This window comes from Carcharhinus amblyrhynchos, chromosome 2, assembly GCF_965287045.1.
Source record: "Carcharhinus amblyrhynchos chromosome 2, sCarAmb.v2.hapA, whole genome shotgun sequence".
NCBI classification, from domain to species: Eukaryota; Metazoa; Chordata; class Chondrichthyes; order Carcharhiniformes; family Carcharhinidae; genus Carcharhinus; species Carcharhinus amblyrhynchos.
In genome coordinates this window covers 137,402,375-137,424,587 of record NC_137325.1, presented here as the reverse complement: position 1 = coordinate 137,424,587, position 22,213 = coordinate 137,402,375, and the positions used below count along the sequence as shown (strand labels likewise).

Genomic DNA, 22,213 nt, shown 5'->3' with positions numbered 1-22,213 from the left:
GAACCTCCTTCTCCCTAATACTTTTCCTTTCACCCGACTCTCTCCCAGCCACCTCCCCACCCCCCCTCCATATTAGTTTAAATCCTTCATAAACACCCCAGCTAACCTCCCCGCTAAGACATTAGTTCCCCTCCCGTTCAAATTCTCCCCACCCCTCCTGTACAATTGCCCTTCTCTCCTAAACACCTCCCAGTGATCCACAAAAGTAAAGCCCTCTACCCTACACCAATCCCTCAACCATGCATTCAGCTGCATGATCTCGTCATTCTTTGCCCTGCTGGTACTGGGCAACAACCCAGAGAGTGCCACCCTGGAGGTCCTACTCTTTAGTTTGGCCCCCAACTCCCTAAATTGCCTACGGACCTCTACCCTACTCCTCCTTCCTATGTCCCCCTCCCCTACATGTACTATGACCTCAAAGTCCTCAAAGTTTACTTCAAAGTCCTGACTGACTTGTAAAATAGAGCAATTCAGCTGGCCAATAAGGATGTGGACCACACAGCAAGGTCAGCAGTATTTGATCAAGTGAGTATCCAACACTGCAATATCCATCCAACAATCATGCTGTGAATGATGTCTCCTGTTTCACAGGCCCCTACCACACACTAATCGTTTCTCCTTTTTTTCATAGGCACATCTAGGGGGTCCATAAACCAGTTTCTCAACTCCAACCCCAAGGTGAGACAGAAGAAAAATCAACAGACACCAACACTGAACTCATTGCAGCACATGCCTATACCCTCCACCAGCATAGAGACACACAACTTGACAGGACTTAGATCTAGAATAGCCTCAAGTTCACAATCTGGTGAACATAATGCATTGGCTGATCCATAGCAGGTAGAGGTATAGTCATCCCAAGGTGCAGGCATCCGGAGGAATACTGGCAGCCAGAAATCTGCTGAGTCCAAGTCAAATGAGGAGCCTTTGGACTCAGCCATACCTCAGTTGCTGGAACTGCGAAGCCAAGCTAAGGATCATTGTGAAGGGATGTCTACTACACTCCTCAGATTGCAAGGGAAATAGAGGAGTCCATCCGCCTTCAGATTGAAGTGATAATGTCCAGCATGCCCACACACTGAGGTCAACACTGGTAGGGTGGCAGCTGCTGTGGAGACCTTGGTCCAGGACATCAGTCCTGCACTGCTTCAGGGAACTGCACTCCATCACTGACAAACTTGTTGGCATAATCAGTGTCAATGCAGGAGGGGGTGGGGCAACATTTGCTAAACAATCCTGAGTGCACTAAGAATTACACTGACAACCAAATTAAGATTATTAGTTGGGCTCACAGTGAGCTCACTTACATGTGCTAGAAGCTACACATGTTAATGCACAAACAAGGCCCTGCCCTTTGTAAATTTCTTTCAACAGAAAAAATATGTACATACATATACCTTTTTCAACTAAAATAGGTAACAGCAATTCTGAGAAAATGGATAGTTGAGAGGCAGTAGTGAGATAGAGCTGGGAGTCATCAGCATACAAGTGAAACTAACTTGTTTTCAGACTATGAAGAACAGAAACAGGACCAGGTCAAGGGCAGATCCATGGGGAAGACCAGAAACAACACTGCAAGTGTGGGAAAAGAAACCACTGGAAGTGATTCTGTGGCTATACCTGGATAGCAAAGAATAAAAGCAAGTGAGGGTCAACAAGACATGAACAATAAGGGATAGTTCACCATGATCACAGTCATAGCTGATTACATTTGTTGTTTTGAAGTAAGTCTTTCAAGTGTTGTAGCAGGTGCAGAAACCTGATTGGCAGGGTTTGCATACAGAACTGCAGAAAAGATGGGCATGGACTTGACAGTTGAGCACATGTTGAAGGATTCTACAGAGGAAAGGAGATTGGAGTTTGGGTGGTAGTTTGCATGGATAAAGGAGTCAAGGCTGAGTGATTGAGAGGTGGTAATGGTGGCAAATAAGAAGGCATGGGGACTGTACCTGAGGAAACCATAAGAAATAGGAACAGGATAGGCCATTCAGCCCTCTGAACCAGTTCCACCATTCAATGGGAACATGGCTAATCCAACATTCCTCGTGTTCACTTCCCTGCACTTTCCCCGTAACCCTTGATTCCCTTACTAATCAAAATCTATCTATCTTAGTGCTAAAAATACAAAAGAACTCTGCCCCCGCAGCACTCTGTGGCAAGACACACAACCCTCTGACAGAAAAAAATTCCTCCCATCTCAGTCTTAAATTGGTGCCCCTTTAAAACAAAAGACAATTATAGCACAGGAACAGGTCCTTCAGCCCTGCAAGCCTGCACCAACCATGCTGCCTGACTGAGTTAAATCCCCTTACCTTTCAGGGGACTACATCCCTCTATTCCCATCCTATTCACGTTATTTGTCAAGACACCCTTTAATAGTCACTATCATATCTGCTTCCACTACCTCCCCTGGCAGCGAGTTCCAGGCACCCACCACCCTCTGTGTAAAAACCTTGCTTCGTACATCTCCTTTAAACCTTGTCCCTCATACCGTAAACCTGTCCCACTTCGTAACTGACTCTACCACTCTGAGAAAAAGCTTCTGACCATCTACTCTGTCCATGCCCCTCATAATCTTGTAGACTTCTATTAGCTCGCTCCTCAACTTCCGTCTTTCAAACCAAGTTTCTCCAACCTCTCCTCATATCTAATACCCTCCATACCAGACAACATCCTGATAAATCTTTTCTGGACTCTCTCCAAAGCCTCCACACCCTTCTAGTAGTGATTTTGGTAGTTATTCTGAAGCCATGCCTTCTCATCCTGGACACTCCTACGAAGGCAAACATCCCCTCAGTATTTACCCTGTCAAGCCCCTTAAGAATCCTATGGCTAGAATTTTACTAATCCGCCTGCCACGGGAATCGGAACAGATGAAGGGCGGACAATGGGAAGGTCCATTGATCTCAGGTGGGATTACACAGTTTCAGGACAAACGAGGCTGTAAAATTCTGCCCTTTATGTTTCAATGAGATCACCTCTCATTCTTCTGAATTCCAATGAGTAAAGGCCCAACCAGTTTAGCCTTTCATCATAAAACAATCCCTCCATACCAGGGATCATCCTAGTGAACCTTCTCTGAACTGCCTCCAATGAAATAATATTTTTCCTTAAATAAGAGGACCAAAACTGCTCGCAATATGCCAGATACGATCTCACCAGTGCCTTGTACAGCTGCAGCAAGAATTCCCAAATATTTTACTTCAGTCCTCTTGAAATAAGGGCCAATATTCCATTAGCCTTCCTAACTACCTGCTGCATCTCTGTGTTAGTTTTCTGTGTTTCAAAGAACAATACAGCACAGGAAACAGGCCCTTCTGCACTCCAAGCCTGCGCCAATCATTGGTCCAACTAGACCATTCATTTGTATCCCTCCATTCCCAGTGTGTTCATGTGGCTATCCAGATAAGTCTTAAACAATCCCAGCGTGTCTGCCTCCATCACCCTGCTTGGCAGTGCATTCCAGGTCCCCACCACCCTCTTTGTAAAATACATCCCTCTGATATCTGAGTTAAACCTTGCCTCCGCTCCCCCCCCTACCCCCTCACCTTGAACCTGTGACCCCTCGTGTTTGTCACCTCTGACCTAGGAAAAAGCTTCCCACTGTTCACCCTATCTATGCCCGTCATAACTTTATACACCTCTATTAGGTCGCCCCTCATTCTCCGTCTTTCCAGGGAGAACAACCCCAGTTTACCCCATCTCTCCTTGTGGCTAAGACCCTCCATACTAGGCAACATTCTGGTAAACCTTTTCTGTACTCTCTTCAAAGCCTCCACGTCCTTCTGGTAGTGCGGCGACCAGAACTGGACGCAGTACTCCAAATGTGGCCTAACCAACATTCTATACAGCTTAACATCAGGCACCAATTTTTATACTTTATGCCCTGTCCTATAAAGGCAAGCATGCCATTTGCCTTCTTCACCACCTTCTCCACCTGTGATGCCATCTTCAAGGATCTGTGGACTTGCACACCCAGGTCCTTCTGTGTGCCTATACTCTTGATGGTTCTGCCATTTATTGTAGAGCTCTCTCCTACATTAGTTCTACCAAAATGCATCACTTCGCATTTCTCTGGATTAAATTCCATCTGCCATTTCTCTGTCCAATTTTCCAGCCTATCTATATCCTGCTATATTCTCTGACAATGTTCATCGCTATCTGCAAGTCCAGCCATCTTTGTGTCGTCCGCAAACTCACAGATCACACTAGTTACACCTTCTTCCAAATCATTTATATATATCACAAATAGCAGAGGTCCCAGTACAGAGCCCTGCAGAACACCACTAGTCACAGACCTCTGGCCAGAAAAAGGCCCTTCCACTGCTACCCTCTGTCTTCTGTGGCCAAGCCAGTTCTCCACCCAACTAGCCACCTCTCTTTTTATCCCATGAGATTTAACCTTTTGCACCAACCTGCCATGAGGGACTTTGTCAAACACTTTATTAAAATCCATATAGACGACATCCACCGCCCTTCCCTCATCAACCATTTTTGTCACCTCCTCAAAAAACTCCACCAAATTTGTGAGGCATAACCTCCCTCTTACAAAACCATGCTGTCTATCACTAATGAGATTATTCCGTTCTAAATGTGCATACATCCTATCTCGAAGAAGCCTCTCCACCAATTTCCCTACCACAGACGTCAAGCTCACCGACTTATAACTACCCGGGTTATCCTTGCCACCCTTCTTAAATAATGGTACCACATTCACTATCCTCCAATCCTCTGGGAACTCACCTGTGTCCAATGAAGAGACAAAGATTTCTGTCAGAGGCCCAGCAATTTCATCTCTTGTCTCCCTGAGCAGTCTAAGGTAGATGCCATCAGGGCCTGGGGATTTGTCAGTCTTAATAAGAACATAAGAACACAAGAAATAGGAGCAAGAGTAGGCCATCTGGCCCTTCGAGCCTGCCCTGCCATTCAATAAGATCATGGCTGATCAGTCGTGGCTCAGTTCCACATTCCCGCCCTCTCCCCATAACCCCTAATCCCCTCTCTTATCAAAAACCCATCAACCCGCTTCTTAAAAATATTTAGTGAGGTAGCCTCCACCACTTCAACGGGCAGAGAATTCCAGAGATTCACCACCCTTTGAGTGAAGAAGTTCTTCCTCAACTCCGTTCTAAACCGACCCCCCTTTATTTTGAGGCTGTGCCCCCTAGTCCTACTGTCCTTTCTGAGCGGGAAGAGTCTCTCCACCTCTATCCTATCCATCCCATTCATCATCTTATACGTCTCAATGAGATCTCCCCTCATTCTTCTAAACTCTAATGAGTACAAGCCTAGTTTATTCAGCCTCTCCTCATAGCTCAACCCCCTCAACTCCGGCATCACTTGTCAGACATGTTTCCTGAAAAACCTAACACTTCCTCCCTTGTAATGGAGATTTTCTCTAACGGGTCAACACTTCCCTCTGAGGCACTCCCAGTCAACACGTCCCTCGCCTTTGTGAATACTGACGCAAAATATTCATTTAGGATCTCCCCTATTTCCTTGGGCTCTGAGCATATTTCTCCTCCTTTGTCCTTGATAGGTCCAATTTTTTCCCTGACAACTCATTTGTTCCTAACGTATGAATAACATTTCATGCCCAAGTATCCCCAAGTCCCTTTGCGTTGCAACTTTATGCAGGTTTTCTCCATTTAAATAATACTCAGTTCTTTTGTTCTCCCTTCCAAAATGAATAACTTCACATTTTCCCACATTATACTCAATTTGCCAACTTTTTGCCCACTTACTTAACCTAACAATATCGTTTTGTAAACTGTTTGTATCCCTCTCGCAGCTTACCTTTCCACCTACTTTTGTGTCTTTAGCAATATCTTTAGCAATATCAGTTAACACGGAGCCTGGAAGGGAAGTTAGGTGGTGAACAATTTGGTAGGAATAGAGTTGAGAGAGGAGGAGTGTCATGGACAAATTGAGCTGGAGAGGTAGAAAGAAAAATGATCTTCCGGAATAGTTTGGCTTGGTGAGCTATGAGAAGGGAAGGAGCATAGGCAGTTGATGATAAGTATCGTATCTCTCATAAAACTACAAAACATGTGTCAACCAAATGCCACCGAGACTAAATCCAAGCAATGTACACAATGTTTTAATCAGTCAAGTTCTCTAATCATACCCTTTGGTAGCTCCTTTTTCATAGTTGTTGACAAAGTCAAGTGTCTTGATTACACTGGGACCTCTCACCAGCAAAAAGACATATGAACTGTCTGTAAATAGTAACATGCTCATTAGCAGGTTTAACAAGTGTAATGATGGCAGTAAGATTTCAGACATAGCTTCCAGACATATTAGACTGACTTCACTTAATGACTAATTTCGCTGCCTAAGGGTCTGATGATTTTAACATCTGATAAAGCCAACCAAAACTATTTATGCTAAATGTCCTTAGAATTTGAACAAATTGCATTCGTGATGAAGCCAGATGGTTTAATGTCTGCAAAGCATCATGGGAAATGTAGCCAATCTTACACAACACAAGGGGGAAATTTTCCCATCCTGCCCACCACAGGAATTGTAGCGGGGGAAGGGGACCATGCAAAGGTCCATTAACCTTAGGCAGGATTTTGGGGTGAGCGCGGCCAGAAAATCCCACCCAAGGTCTTTGAAACAGCTTGTTTTTGCAAGCGAGATAAGATGTATTCAACCAAGAAAACAAGGCCAGCAAATGTGCACTGTTTTTGTAAGCCAGCATTGAGGAAAATGGGTAACAGGCCATCCATGTACATGGCCAAACAACTTTCTCAACACTGAGAAACTGGATAAAAAGGGAGAAATTAGCGGCCGCAGCAATAAGACCTGTGGGATCAACCATCAGATAAGTAGACCGCCCTGAGTTCAGGACTCAGAGAAGAAGAAGAAGATCCATTGAAGGGAGCTTGTTCACCTAATCTTGCAAACAGTAGTATCTAGGTTCAAACTGCGAGTCTACTGATTCATTGTAACTAACAAATAGTCAGTACCCTAACAAGTAAATTGTAGTTCAGTATTTATCAAGTGTTTTAAACCGTTAACTAATAGTTTAACAAGTGACTTAAGTGAAGTTAAGAGTATTTCAGTGTTTATCAAGTGCTTCAAACATTAATAAAGAGTGATTTTTATGAAATATGTTATTAGTGTCTCTTTGTTTACCCTACTTTGAGGTTCAACAGTCATGTAAGTGTATAATTTACAGATAAAACAGTGGTTTTCAACAATATTGAATGGTAGACCAGGCACAAAGGACAGAATGACTCCTCCTGTTCCTGCTACAGTCCTCAGACCTATTTTGAAAAACCTGAGGGTGGATAAGTCCCCTGGGTCAGAAGGGATACATCCTAGGATACTTTGGGAGGCAAGGGATGAGATTGCGGAGCCTTTAGCTTTGATCTTTGGGTCCTCACTGTCCACGGGGAATGTGCCAGAGGACTGGAGAGTGGCGAATGTTGTTCCTCTCTTCAAGAAAGGAAATAGGAATGACCCTGGTAATTATAGGCCAGTTAGCCTTACTTCGGTGGTCGGTAAGTTAATGGAAAGGGTCCTGAGAGATAGGACTTATAACCATTTGGAAAGGTGCAATTTAATCCGGGATAGTCAGCACGGTTTTATGAGAGGTAAGTCCTGCCTCACAAATTTGATTGAACTCTTTGAGGAGGTAAATAAGCGTGTGGACGAAGGTACAGCAGTTGATATTGTAAACATGGATTTTAGTAAGGCATTTGATAAAGCTCCCATGGTAGGCTCATGAAGAAGGTAAGGATGTGTGGGATAGAAGGAAATTTGACCGATTGGATAAGTAACTGGCTGTCTCATAGAAGACAGAGGGTGGTGATGGAAGGAAAATTTTCAGACTGGAGGCCAGTTACCAGTGGTGTACCACAGTGGTCAGTGCTGGGTCCACTACTATTTGTGATTTTTATCAATGACTTGGAAGAGGGGGCTGAAGGGTGGGTTAATAAACTTGCTGATGACACCAAGATTGATGGAGTAGTGGATGAGGTGGAGGGCTCTTGCAGGCTGCAAAAAGACATTGATAGGATGCAAAGCTGGGCCTAAAAGTGGCTGATGGAGTTTAACCCTGACAAGTGTGAGGTGATTCATTTTGGTAGGACAAACTTGAATGCAAAGTACAGGGTCAACAGCAGGGTTCTGAGGAATGTGGAGGAACAGAGAGATCTTGGGGTTCATATCCACAGATCTCTGAAGGTTGCCACTCAAGTGGATGGAGCCATGAAAAAGGCTTATAGTGTGTGTTAGCGTTTATTAATAGGGGGTTTGAGTTTAAGAGCCTTGAGGTTATGTTGCAACTATACCGGACATTGGTGAGACCACATTTGGAATATTTGTTCAGTTCTGGTTACCTCACTATAAGAAGGATGTGGAAGCATTGGAGAGAGTGCAAAGGAGATTTACTAGGATGCTGCCTGGTTTGGAGGATAGGTCTTATGAAGAAAGGTTGAGGGAGCTGGGGCTTTTCTCTTTGGAGCGGAGGAGGATGAGAAATCTATTTCTAGATTCCTCCACAAACTTAATAGAGGTTTATAAGATGATGAGTGGGATTGATACAGTGGACATGCAGAGACTATTTCCTCGGGTGGATGTTGCTGTTACTCAGGGGCATAACTATAAGGTTCATGGTGGGAGATATAGGAGGGATGTCCAAGGTAGATTTTTCACTCAGAGAGTGGTTGGGGTGTGGAATAGACGGTCTGCTGTGTTAGTAGAGTCGGACATTTTAGGAACTTCCAAGCGGTTACTGAATAGGCACATGGAGCACACCAGAATTATAGGGAGTGGGATAGCTTGATCTTGGGATTGGGCATAGCTCGGCACAACATTGAGGGCCGAAGGGCCTGTACTGTGCTGTAATGTTCTATGTTCTATGTTCTACTGAATGCATAACAGCTAAAAGGATATATTTAGTATTCAGCCTTATTAATATGCTTATGGTTGCATAAGGTAACAAAATCACTTGTGTCTCTCTAACATGTTACATTTACCATAAGACGGATCTCAAATTACTCATACTCACTGTAACTTTTAATGAACAATCCACAGATCAGAATATTCGGCTTACTTTTTGGTTGCTTTAGCAATGAGTCAGCACAGAAACGACAACTCAGACAGTGGCCCTACCCACAAGCTAGCAAGTCAGACCAGAGCTAGCCCACCTCTGCTAGTCCTAAAAGTCACAGCTCGATTTTATGTCGTTCAGGCAATTGACTGCCTGCAGTCATGGCTTCCGCCATCTAATGCAGGAAACCCATCTTCAAGTGCCATCAACAAATCATATAGCTGGCAGCCAAGCAATACGAGCAGCACCAATGGGAGTGATGGCCATTACTGAGCCAGGAGTAGTTAGTAATGCTAGAGCAGGTTTGGAGTGCAGCCAAGTGGGATTGAGGCTAGCCAGGTCAAATCAGGCAGGCTATCTACAACAAAGGTAGGATTGCAGTTGTCAATCGTGAGGGCAGAAATGGGCTTCCAGCAAGCCCACCAGGTGGCTACAAGGTTTTATTAAGCAGTGCTCCCCAGTTACTGACTTACCAGACATGATGGGAAACAATTCTTAAGTGGTCATAACGGAGACAGGAAGGTAACAAGCACAGTACCCACAATAACTAGCAACCAACCCTTTCGCCTCCCAACTCATGCAGACATATGAATTAATAGCAGGAGCAGGCCGCTTGGCACAAACTGAGTCGTCTCCACCATTCAATAAAATTTGCAACTGATCTGATTGCAACCTGAGCTCCACATACCTATGTATGCCTGATGGCCATAAAACATTAGATAGGGGTCATGGGTAGAGAGGTGGACTGGTGGTGTTGAGATGGCGGCACGGGCTCGTTGGGCTGAAGGGCCTGTTTCCCGGGCTGATTTTGTTCTTTGTTCTTTGTATAATCTTTCACCCCCCTTTAGTACCAAAAATCTAACTAGCTCTGCCTTAAAAGTATTCAAAGATTCTGCTTCCACCACCTTTTGAGGAAGACTCTAAAGATCCACGAAAAAAAATTCTCATCTCTGTACTAAATGGGTGACCCTTTTTTTAAACAGTGATCTCTATTTCTAGATTCCTCCACAAGAAGTAACATCCTCTCCACCTCCATCCTGTGAAAAAAATTCTCACCTCTGTATTAAATGGATGACCCTTTTCTTAAACAGTGACCTCTAGTTCTAGATTCCTCCACAAGAAGTAACATCCTCTTCACCTCCACCCTGTCCTGCGGCACAGTGGCACAGTGGTTAGCACTGCTGTGTCACAATGCCAGGGACCTGGGTTCGATTCCTGGCTTGGATCACTGTCTGTGTGGAGTTTGCATATTCTCCTCGTATCTGTGTGGGTTTCCTCCAGGTGCTCCAGTTTCTTCCCACAGTTCAAAAATGTGCTGGTTAGGTGGACTGGTGATGCTAAATTGCCCCTTAATGTCAGGTGGACTAGCTAGGTAAATGCATGGGGTTATGGAGATAGGGTCTGGGTGGGATTGTGGTTGGTGCAGACTTGATGGGCCAAATGGCCTCCTTCTGCACTGTAGGATTCTATAATAGAGCATTAGGGAGACCACACCGCCAGTGTTGTCAAGACCCCTCAGTTGCTTCTTACTCTTCAAAACTCCTAGCATGTTCAACATTTCCTCATAAGACAACCGTCCCATTTCAGGTATTAGTCTAGTAAACCTTCTCTGAAATGCTTCCAATGCATTTATATCCTTCCTTCCAGAGGTGCTCCAGTGGGAGAATAAAATCCTGGCCAATAAAAATATCTTTCTACACTGTAAAGTTTTATTGTCCTCATTTTTTTCATGAACACACTATTTCTAATCTTTTGCCTGTCTGCAGATTTCTCCATTTATGTCTCCCTCTTGTATGTCTCATTCTTTGTATTCCTCTCACACTTCCATTTTCTTTATGTCTTTTGCAGTTTAACTTCAATCAGACCATCTGATGTTCCATATACCTTAAACCTGTAACACCCCAATTCTGCCAGAAACAACTGCAGAGACAAAACATTTTTGACAGAACTAGGAACAGAAAACTAACCGTCAGTCTTAAAACTCACATGTTAACGTGAATTGAGTTGATGTTCTAGAGTCATCGGCCAAAAGAGCTATTTCTCCAATGTCTTCCCATTTGCATTCACGAATAGTAAGTGTGTGTCGCTTGCCAGAAACAGTAATGGTTGTTCTATCATTTGGTTCTAGCTCTTTTCCATTCCTTGTCCACCTGATATTCTTACAGCCACTGTCCAGTTCCACACAGAAAATAGCAGTGTCATTCTCTGGTACTGCAGTTTTCCTTGGAAGCTTCTTAACGATGTTACCTGTTAGAAAAAATGAACAAGAAAATAAAAAGTGCAACCGTAGCTATAAGCTGCAAAATCCATGTGCACCTGCCCAATGCAGATGCAAAGTACACACTCCTTCAGATTCCTTGAAAATGAAGTAATTAGCCTATTTCTTCAGTATAATTGTAGGTTTTTTCTGTAACAGTAAATAAAGAACATAAGAACATAAGAAATAGGAGCAGGAGTAGGCCATCTAGCCCTTCGAGCCTGCCCCGCCATTCAATAAGATGGCTGATCTGTCGTGGCTCAGTTCCACTTTCCCGCCCTCTCCCCATAACCCATAATCCCCTCTCTTATCAAAAACCCATCAACCCGCGTCTTAAAAATATTGAGCGAGGCAGCCTCCACCACTTCAACGGGCAGAGAATTCCAGAGATTCACCACCCTTTGAGTGAAGAAGTTCCTCCTCAACTCCGTTCTAAACCGCGCCCCCTTTATCTTGAGGCTGTGCCCCCTAGTCCTACTGTCTTTTTTGAGCGGAAAGAGTCTCTCCATCTCTATCCTATCCATCCCATTCATCATCTTATATGTCTCAATGAGATCTCCCCTCATTCTTCTAAACTCTAACGAGTACAAGCCTAGTTTATTCAGCCTCTCCTCATAGCTCAACCCCCTCAACTCCGGTATCAGCCTACAAATAAAATTTAATATAAATATAAATTTAATATAAATATATATTTAAATATTATATATATAAATATATATAAATATATTTAAATATTATATATTTAATATAAATATAAATAAAATTTGCCCTTTTATTTCATTTATTTTATTTCATTTATTTCATTCTGTACGATGTGGGAACTGGTGGACTCCAGGGTCCATCCCAGTGACCATGTCTGTAGTAAATGCAGGTTGCTGGAGGAGCTCCAGCTCAAGGTGAATGAGCTGGCCTCTGAGCTACAGACACTGAGGCTCATCAAGGGGAGAGAGGGTGCCATTGTCAATGGGGTGCAAGTGACATCCACCCCCCCTAGACTGGCTAACTCTAAGGGTCAGGGACAAGAGGGGGCTGCTGGGAGGAGGAAGGGGGGTGAGGAGCGGAGGCCTCAGCCTCTTAGTCTGCATAACAGGTTTGAGGTTCTTGCTTCCAGGCTGGACGAGAACGAGGCAGGTGAGGTTGGTGAGCAAACTGCACACGGTACAGTGATGCAGCAGGACATAGGCAAAGAGAGGGGGAAAAGGAACGTAGTAGTGATTGGGGATAGTGGGGTGAAGGGTATTGACACTGTCCTTTGTCACAATGACAAAGTGCACAGAAGGGTGTGTTGTCTGCCTGGTGCTCGGGTACGGGATGTCGCAGCTGGGCTGCAGAGGAACCTGGAGTGGGAGGGTGAGAATCCGGTCGTTGTGGTACATGTGGGTGCCGGCGACGTAAGCAAAATGCGGACTGAGGATCTGGGGAGGGAGTATGAAAAACTGGGAATGGAATTAAAAAGTAGAACCGACAAGGTGGTTCTCTCTGGGCTACTGCCTGAACCGATTGCAGACGGGCGTAGGGTTGACAGGATTAAGGAAGTGAATGGGTGGCTCAGGGATTGGTGTGGGAGGAATGGGTTTGAATTTATGGGGCATTGGCACCAGTATTGGGGTAGGTGGGACCTGTTCGGGCGGGATGGGGTTGGTCTAAACCGTGCTGGGACCAGAGTGCTGGCGAATCGAGTAAAGAGGACTGTAGACAGGGCTTTAAACTAATTAGGGGGGGGGAGGGTGCGAGGGTAGGTGATGTTATGAGGTCTAAAGTTAAGGAGAGGGTACAGGTAAGGGAAGAGGCCAAGGATGTCCCAATAATAGAGGGAGTAGGGGGCGCGAGTATAATTGGTGGCGTTACGGCAAATAGGGTCCAGCTGAAGGCTGGGATGAAAGCGCTTTATCTGAATGCACGAAGCATTCGGAATAAAGTGGATGAGCTGGTGGCGCAGATCGACACAAATGGATACGATCTGGTGGCCATTACAGAGACGTGGCTGCAGGGTGACAGGGACTGGGAGCTGAATGTACAGGGCTATCAAGTGTTTAGGAAGGATAGGCAGAAGGGAAAAGGGGGGTGCGTAGCTCTGCTGCTTAAGGATAGCATCACGGTGGTAGCAAGGGATGATATTGGAGCCAAGGAGCAGAGGGTGGAATCGTTGTGGGTGGAGATTAGGAACAGCAAAGGGAGGAAGACGCTGGTGGGTGTCGTCTATAGGCCCCCGAATAATGATCTGGAGGTGGGGCGGGCTGTTAACGCGCAAATAAGTGCGGCGTGCAGGAATGGGACGGCCGTAGTTATGGGGGATTTCAATCTGCATATTGATTGGTCGACCCATGTTGGACGTTGGGGGCTCGAGGAAGAGTTCTTGGAATGCTGCCGGGATAGTTTCCTCGAACAGTGTGTGTTGGAGCCGACGAGGGAGCGAGCTATCTTGGATCTGGTGCTACGTAATGAGGCGGGTAGAATTAGGGACCTTGTGGTGAAGGATCCTCTTGGGGAGAGTGATCATTGTATGGTGGAGTTTCTGGTGCAGATGGAGGAGGAGAAAGTGGGTTCCCGGACACGCGTCCTTTGTTTGAATAGAGGGGAGTACGGTAGGATGAGAGAAGAATTGGCAAATGTGGATGGGGGAGCGCGTTGGAGGGAGGGTCTGTTGAGGAGCAGTGGAGGATCTTTAAGGAGATCTTTCTTGGTGCTCAGCAGAAATTTATTCCGATGGTCAAAAAGGATAGTAGGAGGAGAGGTAATAAGCCGTGGATAACGAAGGGGGTGAAGGAAAGTGTTAAACTAAAAGCAGAGGAATTTAGAGTAGCTAAGAGTAGTGGGCGAGAAGAGGATTGGGAGAGGTTTAAATGTCAACAAAGATTGACAAAGAAGTTGATAAAGAAGGGTAGGAGAAACTATGAAGCTGGGCTAGCACTTAATATAAAAAAGGATAGCAAGAGTTTTTGTAAATATATAAAAAGGAAGAGGCTGGCTAGGGTGAATGTTGGTCCTTTAGAGGATGAGAAAGGGGAGCTAGTGGTAGGGGATGGGGATATGGCTAAGGTATTGAATAACTTTTTTGTTTCTGTCTTCACGGAGGAGGACGTGAATAACTTGCCGGGTGTTAGCGATGGAAAGGTGGTAGGACTGGAGGGTCTTAATGACATTACTGTTACTAGAGAGGCAGTGCTCGACAGACTGGAGGGGCTGATTGTGGACAAGTCCCCAGGACCGGATGGAATGCATCCGAGGGTTCTGAAAGAAATGGCGGAGGTGATAGTGGATGCCTTGGTGGTTATTTTCCAGACGTCGCTGGATTCCGGGGAAGTGCCGGATGATTGGAAAACGGCTAATGTTACGCCGTTGTTTAAGAAGGGTGCCAGGCAAAAGGCAGGGAATTATAGGCCGGTTAGTTTAACGTCTGTGGTAGGTAAAATGTTAGAATCTGTCATTAAGGAGGAAATTGCGAGGCATCTTGAAGGGAATTGCTTGATAGGGCAGACGCAGCACGGTTTCATTAAAGGGAAGTCGTGTCTGACAAATTTACTGGAGTTCTATGAGGATGTGTCTAGGGCGGTGGATAAAGGAGAGCCGGTGGATGTGGTCTTTCTAGATTTTCAGAAGGCGTTTGACAAAGTACCTCACAAGAGGTTATTGCAGAAGGTCGAGGGACATGGAGTTGGGGGTAGGGTGTTAGCATGGATAGAGGATTGGCTGTCAAATAGGAGGCAGAGAGTGGGGGTCAACGGGTGCTATTCGGATTGGCAGATGGTGACTAGTGGAGTGCCCCAGGGGTCGGTGCTGGGGCCTCAGCTTTTTACCATTTATATAGATGATCTGGAGGAGGGAACCGAGTGTAGGGTGTCGAAATTTGCTGATGACACCAAGATTGGGGGAACGGCAAATTGTGCGGAGGGTGTGGAGAGTCTGCAGAAGGATCTAGATAGGCTGGGCGAATGGGCCAGGAAATGGCAAATGGAATTTAATGTTGGCAAGTATGAGGTGGTCCACTTTGGTAGGAAGAATGGTAGGAAGGACTATTACTTACGGGGCAAAAAACTGCAGCAGGCGACGGTGCAGAGGGACCTCGGGGTCCTTGTGCATGAGTTGCAAAAACCCAGCTTGCAAGTGCAGCAGGTGGTCAGGAAGGCAAATGGGATGCTGGCCTTCATAGCGAGGGGGATTGAATATAAAAGTAGGGAGGTCTTGCTGCAGCTGTATAGGGCATTGGTGAGGCCGCAGCTGGAGTACTGTGTGCAGTTTTGGGCGCCGCACCTGCGCAAGGATATTTTGGCCTTGGAGGGAGTGCAGAGGAGGTTTACTAGGCTGATACCGGAGTTGAGGGGGTTGAGCTATGAGGAGAGGCTGAATAAGCTAGGCTTGTACTCGTTAGAGTTTAGAAGAATGAGGGGAGATCTCATTGAGACATATAAGATGATGAATGGGGTGGATAGGATAGAGGTGGAGAGACTCTTCCCACTCAAAAAAGACAGTAGGACTAGGGGGCACAGCCTCAAGATAAAAGGGGGGCGGTTTAGAACAGATTTGAGGAGGAACTTCTTCACTCAAAGGGTGGTGAATCTCTGGAATTCTCTGCCCGTTGAAGTGGTGGAGGCTGCCTCGCTCAATATTTTTAAGACGCGGGTTGATGGGTTTTTGATAAGATTAAGGGTTATGGGGAGAGGGCGGGAAAGTGGAACTGAGCAGCGACAGATCAGCCATGATCTTATTGAATGGCGGGGCAGGCTCGAAGGGCTAGATGGCCTACTCCTGCTCCTATTTCTTATGTTCTTATGTCCTTATACTAAAAATACAATATTTTTAATATTCTTTCATATTATTGTATTCCTTTTCCTACACAATCCATGTTCCATAGGTGGTAACTTTCTTGGATCTGTAACTTCGGCAGGTTTTGGATGTGATAGTGGGAGTCCTGGTGAAGTAGATTCAAAAGAGGAAGATATCCTGCACTCGCAGGAGGGGAAAGAAGTCCACCTCACCATTTTATTTCTTTCTCCTGGTGCATCTGTTCTGCTGTTCTGCCAGTTCCTATAATCCTCCTCCTAAGCTGCCTACTGGAACAAATTCAGTCCAAGTGTTGTGGGGACATTCACAGTGCTGTTAGGAAGAGAACAGGAATAGTGCTATATTTCCAAGTCAGGGTGATGTGTGACTTGGATGGGGAACTTGCAGGTGTTGGTGCTCCCATATATCTGAGGTTGTCAACTCTATTATTATGAATGTGATTCTTTAACTATCATGTGATTTTTATCAATGACTTGAAGGAGAGGGCTGAAGGGTGGGTCAGTAAATTTGCTGATGACACCAAGATTGGTGGAGTAGCAGATGAGGTGGAGACTGCTGTAGGCTGCAAAGAGATATTGATAGGATGCAGAGCTGGGCCAAAAAATGGCAGATGGAATTTAACCCTCATAAGTGCGAGATGATTCATTTTGGTAGGGCAAATTTGAATGCGGATTACAGGGTCAATGGCAGGATTCTGGGGAATGTGGGGGAACAGAGAGATCTTGGGATTCATATCCAAGATCTCTGAAGGTTGCCACTCAAGTCAATAGAGCCATGAAGAAGGCGTATCATGTGTTAGCATTTATTAACAAGGGAGTTGAGTTTAAGAGCTGTGGGGTTATGCTGCAACTGTACAGGACCTTGGTGAGACCACATTTGGAATACTGTGTGCAGTTCTGGTCATCTCACTATATGAAGGATGTGAAAGCATTGGAGAGAGTGAAGAGGAGATTTACCAGGATGCTGCCTGGTTTGGAGCGTAGGTCTTATGAGGAAAGGTTGAGGTAGCTAGGCTTTTCTCTTTAGAGCAGAGGAGGATGAGGGGCGACTTAATAGAGGTTTATAGGATGATGAGGGGGATAGATAGAGTGGACGTTCAGAGACTTTTTCCTCAGATGGATGTAGCTGTTACTAGGGGGCATAAATATAAGGTTTATGTTGGGAGATATAGGAGGGATGTCCAAGGTAAGTTCTTTACTCAGGGAGTGGTTGGGGTGTGGAATGGAATGGACTGCCTGCTGTGATACTGGAGTCGGACACTTTAGGAGCTTTCAAGCGGTTCTTGTATAGGCACATGGAGTACACCAGAATGATAGGGAGTGGGATAGCTTGATCTTGGTTTCGGACAAAGCTCAGCACAACATCGAGGGCCGAAAGGCCTGTACTGTGCTGTACTTTTCTATGTTTCTATATTTCTATAATACACATAATGGACCCATTACTTCGAAAAGTTGAAAACGCTTGTAAGTTACATTGATTTAAGCTCTGTAATTCTCCCAACCCATGGCGTTAAATTTTTTAGCACAGCTAGCCAGAAGGATCGTGCTTCAGCTAATTTATAGGTTTCCACGAGAGTTCGCGTTGTGCATGCATCTCCCCAGGCCGGATTTCCAGCAGCACTGGAAGTCAGCTGGATGGCAGGGTCAGCATTTAAACAGTAATTAGCATACTACTTAAGTGCTCCTGAACCAGGTGTGAATTCTCCAGATCCCCACTAGCAGGGAGCTAGCAGCCCAACTACACTGAAGAGAAGGGGGGAAATCGAGGCCCCCCACGGGGTCAAGCGGTGGGTGGGCAGTGCTCTCTGGGCAGTGGCACCCAGGCAATGCCAGCTTATGCATGGGATCCTGGGCTGGCCAATGAATGGGAAGCTGACAGAGTCCACTGTGCATGTGCAGAGGCCCGCTCATTTCAGGCTCCCAGGCAGGAATAGGCTCTGCCCCCATGAAATCTAATGATATACACGCTGGTGGCCTCTGCATTGTACAATTGCACAAAGTGCGAGAGATTCTTCAAGTTTATTTATTAGTGTCACAAGTAGGCTTACAGTCACTCTGCAATGAAGTTACTGTGAAAATCCCCTAGTCGCCACGCTCCGGCACCTGTTCGGGAACATTGAAGGAGAATTCAACATGACCAATCCATCTAACCAGCACATCTTTGGACTGTGGAAGAAACTAGGGCACCCGGAGGAAACCCACACAGACACAGGTAGAATGTGCAAACTCCATACAGACAGTGACGCAAGCCAGGAATCAAACTCGGGTTCCTGGCACTGTGAGGCAGCAGTGCTAATTACTGCACCGATTCTAGTGTGAACTCGGACTGAATAAAACAGTGCGAATTACTCCAGTTTTCCCGCAAATTCAACAATTAGAATTTATATGGGAGAATTCCGGCCAAGTTGTTTACCATTCAAACATATTGATGCAATGGAAGTGCCACATGAATTTTACCTTTTACTGTCAACTCTCCAACTGTTCTGCTGCCTTCTTTCATTTCACAGATATAGACAGCATCGTCATCAGTAGTAACATTTTTGATAGTAAGTTTTCTAAGAGTTCCTTCCTCTTCAATTTGATATTTGGTACTCTCTGATATCTCAGTTTCCTCCAAGAACCAACTGGCCTGTATGGCAGGAATAGGAACTTCACATTGGAGGGTTGCAGTTTCCTTCTCCACAACTTCAACATCTTTCAGTTTGGTCTTAAAGGATACACTTGGTTCTGAAATCGAACATAGTCATACATTTGAATATTTTAGCATTCTTGTTATTATTCAATATGCATTTAAAAAGAGAAATGAGAATAACATGGAAACATAGAAAATAGATGCAGGAATAAGCTATTTAGCCCTTCGATCCTGCTCCACCATTCACTGTGATCATGGCTCACTGTCAAACTCAGTAACCTGTTCCTGCTTTCTCCTCATATCCTTTGATCCCTTTAGTCCCAAGAACAATAACTAACTCCTTGAAAATATAAAATGTTTTGGCCACAACTGCTTTCAGTTGTAGAGAATTCCACATGTTCACCACTCTGGGGGAAGAAATTTCTTCTCATTTCAGTCCTAAATGGTTTAGCTCATATCCTTATACTGTGGCCCCTTGTTCTGGATTCCTCCACCAACGGGGACATTCTTCCTGCATCTACCCTGTCTAGTCCTGTTAGAATGTATAGATTTCTATGAGAACCCTCTCATTTTTCTAAACTCCAGAGAATATAATCCTAGCCGACTTAATCTCTCTTCATGGGTCAGTCCCGCCATCCCAGGGATTAGTCTGGTAAACCTTCAGTGCACTCTCCAGACCAAGAACATTCTTTCTCAGATAAGGAGACCAAACTGCACTCAATATTGCAGGTGTGACCTCACCAAGGCTCTGTATTCTAAGGTGCTGTAGGAAAAACACTAAGGTTCTGCAGGAAAAAGTCAATGTAGTCAATGTAGTCGAGGAGAATACTGAAATATGGGCTTTTAGACAAGACGGGATTGAGGTACATAAGGAGGAGGCATTAGCAATTCTTGAGAGTATGAAAATAGATAAGTCCCCTGGGCCAGATGGGATTTACCCTAGGATTCTCTGGGAGGCTAGGGAGGAGATTGCAGAGCCTTTGGCTTTGATCTTCATGTCATCATTGGCTACAGGTATAGTGCCGGAAGACTGGAGGATAGCAAATGTTGTCCCCTTGTTCAAGAAGGGGAATAGAGACCATCCTGGGAATTATAGACCGGTGAGCCTTACTTCTGTTGTGGGCAAAGTTTTGGAAAGAATTATAAGGGATAGGATTTATAATCATCTAGAGAGAAATAAATTGATTAGGGGTAGTCAACACGGTTTTGTGAAAGGTAGGTCATGCCTCACAAACCTTATCGAGATTTTTGAAAAGGTGACCAAAGAGGTGGATACGGGTAAGGCAGTTGACGTGGTGTATATGGATTTTAGCAAAGCGTTTGATAAGGTTCTCCATGGTAGGCTACCGCAGAAAATGCAGATGCATGGGATTGAGGGTGATTTAGCAGTTTGAATCAGGAATTGGCTAACTGATAGAAGGTGGTGGTTGATGGGAAATATTCAACCTGGAGTTCAGTTACAAGTGGTGTACCTCAGGGATCTGTTTTGGGGCCACTGCTGTTTGTCATTTTTATAAATGACCTAGATGAGGGTGTAGAAGGATGGGTTAGTAAATTTGCTGATGACACCAAAGTCGGAGGAGTTGTAGACAGTTAGGATTGATGTTACAGTTTGCAGAAGGACATAGATAAGCTGCAGGGCTGGGCTAAGAGGTGGCAAATGGAGTTTAATGCGGAAATGTGCGAGGTGATTCACTTTGGTAAGAGTAACAGAGTACAGAATATAGGGCTAATGGAAGGACTCTTGGTAGTGTCGACGAGCAGAGAGATCTCAGTGTATATGTGCATAGGTCCCTGAAAGTTGGCACCCAGGTTGATAAGGTTGTTAAGAAGGCGTACGGTGTGTTAGCTTTTATTGGTAGAGGGATTGAATTTCGGAGCCGTGAGGTCATGTTGCAACTGTACAAAACTCTGGTGCGGCTGCACTTGGAGTATTGCGTACACTTCTGGTCGCCGCATTATAAGAAAGATGTGGAGGCACTGGAAAAGGTGCAGAGGAGGTTTATCAGGATGTTGCCTGGTATGGTGGGAAGGTCTCATGAGGAAAGGCTGAGGGACTTGAGGTTGTTTTTGTTAGAGAGAAGGTTAAGATGTGACCTAATTGAGGCATACAAAATGATAAGGGGGTTAGATAGGGTGGACAGTAAGAGTCTTTTTCCTCAGATGGTGATGGCTAACACGAGGGGACATAGCTTTAAATTGAGGGGTGGTAATTATAGGATGGATGTCAGAGGTAGGTTCTTTACTCAGAGGGTAGTAAGGGCGTGGAATGCCCTGCCTGCAGCAGTTGTAGACTCACCAACTTTAAGGGCGTTCAAATGCTCAGTGGATAGGCATATGGATAACATTGGAATAGTTTAGGTTAGAGGGTCATCAGATTGGTTCCACTGGTCGGCGCAACATCGAGGGCCGAAGGGCCTGTACTGTGCTGTAATGTTCTGTATTCTGTATAACTGCAGCAAAACATTCCTGTCCTTGTACTCGAATTATTTCGCTATGAAGGCCAACATACCATTTGCCTTCTTCACACCCTGCTGCACCTGCATTCTTACTTCCAGTGACTGGTTTAAAAGCACACCCAGGTCTCATTGCACATTCCCCTCTCTTAATTTACAGCCATTCAGATAACAATCTGTCAGCATGGAACATGTAGCAAGAGTCACGACCAACAACCAGCCGATTATGACTATCCCAGACTTATTTTGTAAGCATAATGGTGCCAGAAATCACTGCAATGCTGATTACAATATGTAAATCATCATTTCCATGTCATTAGCGGGCCCAAGGTGTGCAGAATGTGGGGAGAACGGGCAGACTGTGCACAGACAGTGACCCAAGCCAGGAATAGGACCCGGGTCCCTGGCAGTGTGAGGCATCAGTGCTAACCATTGTGCCACCATGCCACCCTACAAAAGCAAGAAAGTTATATTAAACCTGCATAAAACAGTGGTATGGCCTCAGAGTATTGCTTCCAATTCTGGGCACTACATTTTAGGAAGGATGTGAACAACTGAAATGAGGAGAAATTTCTCCCCCCCAGAGAAGGGCTGCAGGAAAGACTGAGATGTACAACATACGAGCAGAAATAGACCATTAAACTATCAAATTTGCTCCACCATTGAATGAGATCATGACTATGTTATGATAATCCTCAACTCCACTTTCCCGCCTTATCCCCATAACTCTTGATTCCTATATTGATTAAAAATCTGTCCATGTCAACATTGAACATACTTAACATACCTGACAACCCATCCTCAACAGCCCTCTACAGTAATGAATTCCACAGATTCACAACAAAGAACAAAGAAAATTACAGCACAGGAACAGGCTTTTCAGCCCTCCAAGCCTGCACCGACCATGCTGCCCAAGTTAACTAAAACACCTATCCTTCCGGGGACTGTATCCCTCTATTCCCATCCAATTCATGTAGTTGTCAAGACACCCCTTAAAGATCACTACCGCATACACTTCCACTACCT

General features: G+C 45.1%; 1 protein-coding gene across 1 annotated transcript in view; it reads right to left on the bottom strand.

Moving 5' to 3' along the window:
- obscnb (obscurin, cytoskeletal calmodulin and titin-interacting RhoGEF b) overlaps positions 1–22,213 on the bottom strand; it is a 696,366-nt gene that overhangs the window by 639,311 nt on the left and 34,842 nt on the right. The window contains exons 3-4 of the mRNA XM_080214757.1: positions 18,557–18,826; positions 11,048–11,308 (exon numbers count right to left, since the gene is read on the bottom strand). Coding sequence (XP_080070883.1) covers positions 11,048–11,308; positions 18,557–18,826 — 531 coding nt within the window. The remainder of the gene's footprint in view (positions 1–11,047; positions 11,309–18,556; positions 18,827–22,213) is intronic.